This window comes from Penaeus monodon, chromosome 9 (genome assembly GCF_015228065.2).
Source record: "Penaeus monodon isolate SGIC_2016 chromosome 9, NSTDA_Pmon_1, whole genome shotgun sequence".
Lineage (NCBI taxonomy): Eukaryota > Metazoa > Arthropoda > Malacostraca > Decapoda > Penaeidae > Penaeus > Penaeus monodon.
The window spans coordinates 16,392,259-16,394,758 of NC_051394.1; the positions used below are offsets into that span (position 1 = coordinate 16,392,259).

Sequence of the window (2,500 nt, forward strand, 5' to 3'; positions counted from 1 at the left end):
ATAATATAATAAATAATAATAACTAATAATAATGATACAATAATAATTAATGATAATGTTCTTGTATAATGGTAAAATAATGCGATATGTATAGATACTTATGTTAATAATAATAGTAATGATGATAATAATAATAATAATAATAATAATGATAGATAAATTATAACGATAATGAGAATGATAAATAAATAATAACGATAATACAAAAATAATATCAATAATGATAATAATGATAACAATCATAACAACACTAACAGTAAAAATAGTGATAATAATAGTAGTAATGAAAATGATGATAATCATAATGATGATAAGAAATACTGATGATAATGATAATGAATATATATTAATGATAAGCAATATTATTAATAACAATAGTAATATCGATGCTTATGTTAATAATAAGAGTAAAATGATAATAAGAAAAAAAATGATAACAATGATAATGCCCATTATCATTATAATAATAGCGATAGTATCGTTAGCAATAACATTACAATAAAGGATTCTGAATTCAGATAATTTCTTTATCTATAATATCTTACAGGTTAATAAAATCCAACTTGAAGCCGATTTTATATCATGTTGTCACATTATTTAGCATCATACGTAAGGAATGCACATTCACAAACAGAATACATATATATCACATTATTGTCTAGCGGAGGAATCGAAGGACTGTGGTTCGTGGCGGTTCACTCGGGTTTGAGGAGCTGGTTCCAGTCAGGGTAGATTCGGTCTCTCATTCGGTCGCAGTACTCACTGAGGTTCGGATACGCTTCTGGAAGGTTAAGAGGAAATTAAATATGCGACACACACACACACACACACACACACACACACACACACACACACACACACACACACACACACACACACATACACACACACACACACACATACACACAAACACAGACGCGCGCGCGTGTGCTAACGTATTGCCAATGATCCATACTTGAGTAATGGATGTTCTGCCGAATTCAGACAGTTGACAGTCGGGACTCATGTGATTGGAGGTCCTATTGATAACCATCTACACGCTTTACTAATGCAACAGTCCTATAAGAGAGAGAGAGAGAGAGAGAAGAGAGAGAGAGAGAGAGAGAGAGAGAGAGAGAGAGAGAGAGAGAGAGAGATAATGAAAGAATGAAAGAAAAAGAAAGAAAGAAAGAAAAAAGAAAGAAAGAAAGAGACTTATTTGTTCGTAAGTAATAAAATCATATCACTTTGTGATAATAAAACACAGATATCTATAACATATATGACATAATATATATATATATATAACATATATATATATATATATATATATATATATATATATAACACACACACACACACACACACACACACACACACACACACACACACACAACATATATATATATATATATATATATATATATATATATATATAAAACATATATTCTATAACATCTTTTGTTGTAGGAAAATCTGTAAAAGGAATTTTGATCCCTGCCAAATGCTTGTATATGTATGTATGTGCGAGTTTTAAGTCTACTATTCTAGAGCATACTTAAGAGTTTTCACAAAGATAATGATAAAGCACTCATAATGAAATATCAATGATTGCTAAGAATATCGTTGAATACTGTGTTACTGTTACTTTTTTCTGCCGCGTCATCTAAGGTCATTAGCAGCACATACATCCTCATCCTCAGAGACGTAAAATCGGATCAGTTATTGTTACTATCACACTATAGTGAGAAGGTGGGGCTTGGGGGTGAAGTCCCCAGGTAAGTTTTTGCTTCAGTAAGGCGGTATTTGTGAATTTCCAGAATGGTCAAAACAAACAAATGTACCAGACGAAAAAATAACAGAATTATAACAGGTTTATACAGAAACTACCATTACCACTCACTGAATACAGCAGGCCGTTGCTTTAGACAAACCATACGGTTCATATGTTGAGAAAAAAATTAACGTGGAAGAAATCCAGGAAAAACGGTAATCAACAAAGGTGCAGTTCATTCTTAAAACCCTGCACATGTATAAGTAGGTGAATCGTGCGTTTCGTAAATGCACCTGTGACTATGCTTTCATAGGAGGATCCCGGGGCATTCCACTTGAGCTGCGCCAGTTGGCCGAAGACGGCACAGTCGGCGGTCGAGGGTTGCTCCCCGCCGAAGAAGGGAGACTCGCCTGAAGAATAAGAAGCATTTATAGAATAAGAAGCATTTATTTCACTGGAATGAAACTGACACCACTTTCAGTACATCTAACTTTTATTCTTTACTTTTATTTCCTCTTCCTCAGATAGATTATCTCTGATGCATTGATTAAGCTTCCAAATTACTCTTCAAGCAGTATAAAAAGTTTATACCTTATTTGTGAATATACATAATCTCAGGTTCTTTATAAATCATAATGTAGTATCACATTCTTCAAGAATAAAGATATATCATGCATATTTTTTTTATTTTATATTTTGAATTACTTGCTTTCGTTCAGTAAACTCGAGATATTTGCCTCCGTTGAG

At 32.5% G+C, this 2,500-nt stretch overlaps 1 protein-coding gene across 1 annotated transcript in view; it reads right to left on the bottom strand.

Moving 5' to 3' along the window:
* Positions 1–660: 660 nt before the first annotated feature.
* LOC119576634 overlaps positions 661–2,500 on the bottom strand; it is a 26,204-nt gene continuing 24,364 nt past the window's right edge. The window contains 2 exon segments of the mRNA XM_037924290.1: positions 661–781; positions 2,047–2,163. Of these exon segments, the coding sequence (XP_037780218.1) occupies positions 696–781; positions 2,047–2,163 (203 nt within the window). The 3' untranslated portion in view covers positions 661–695.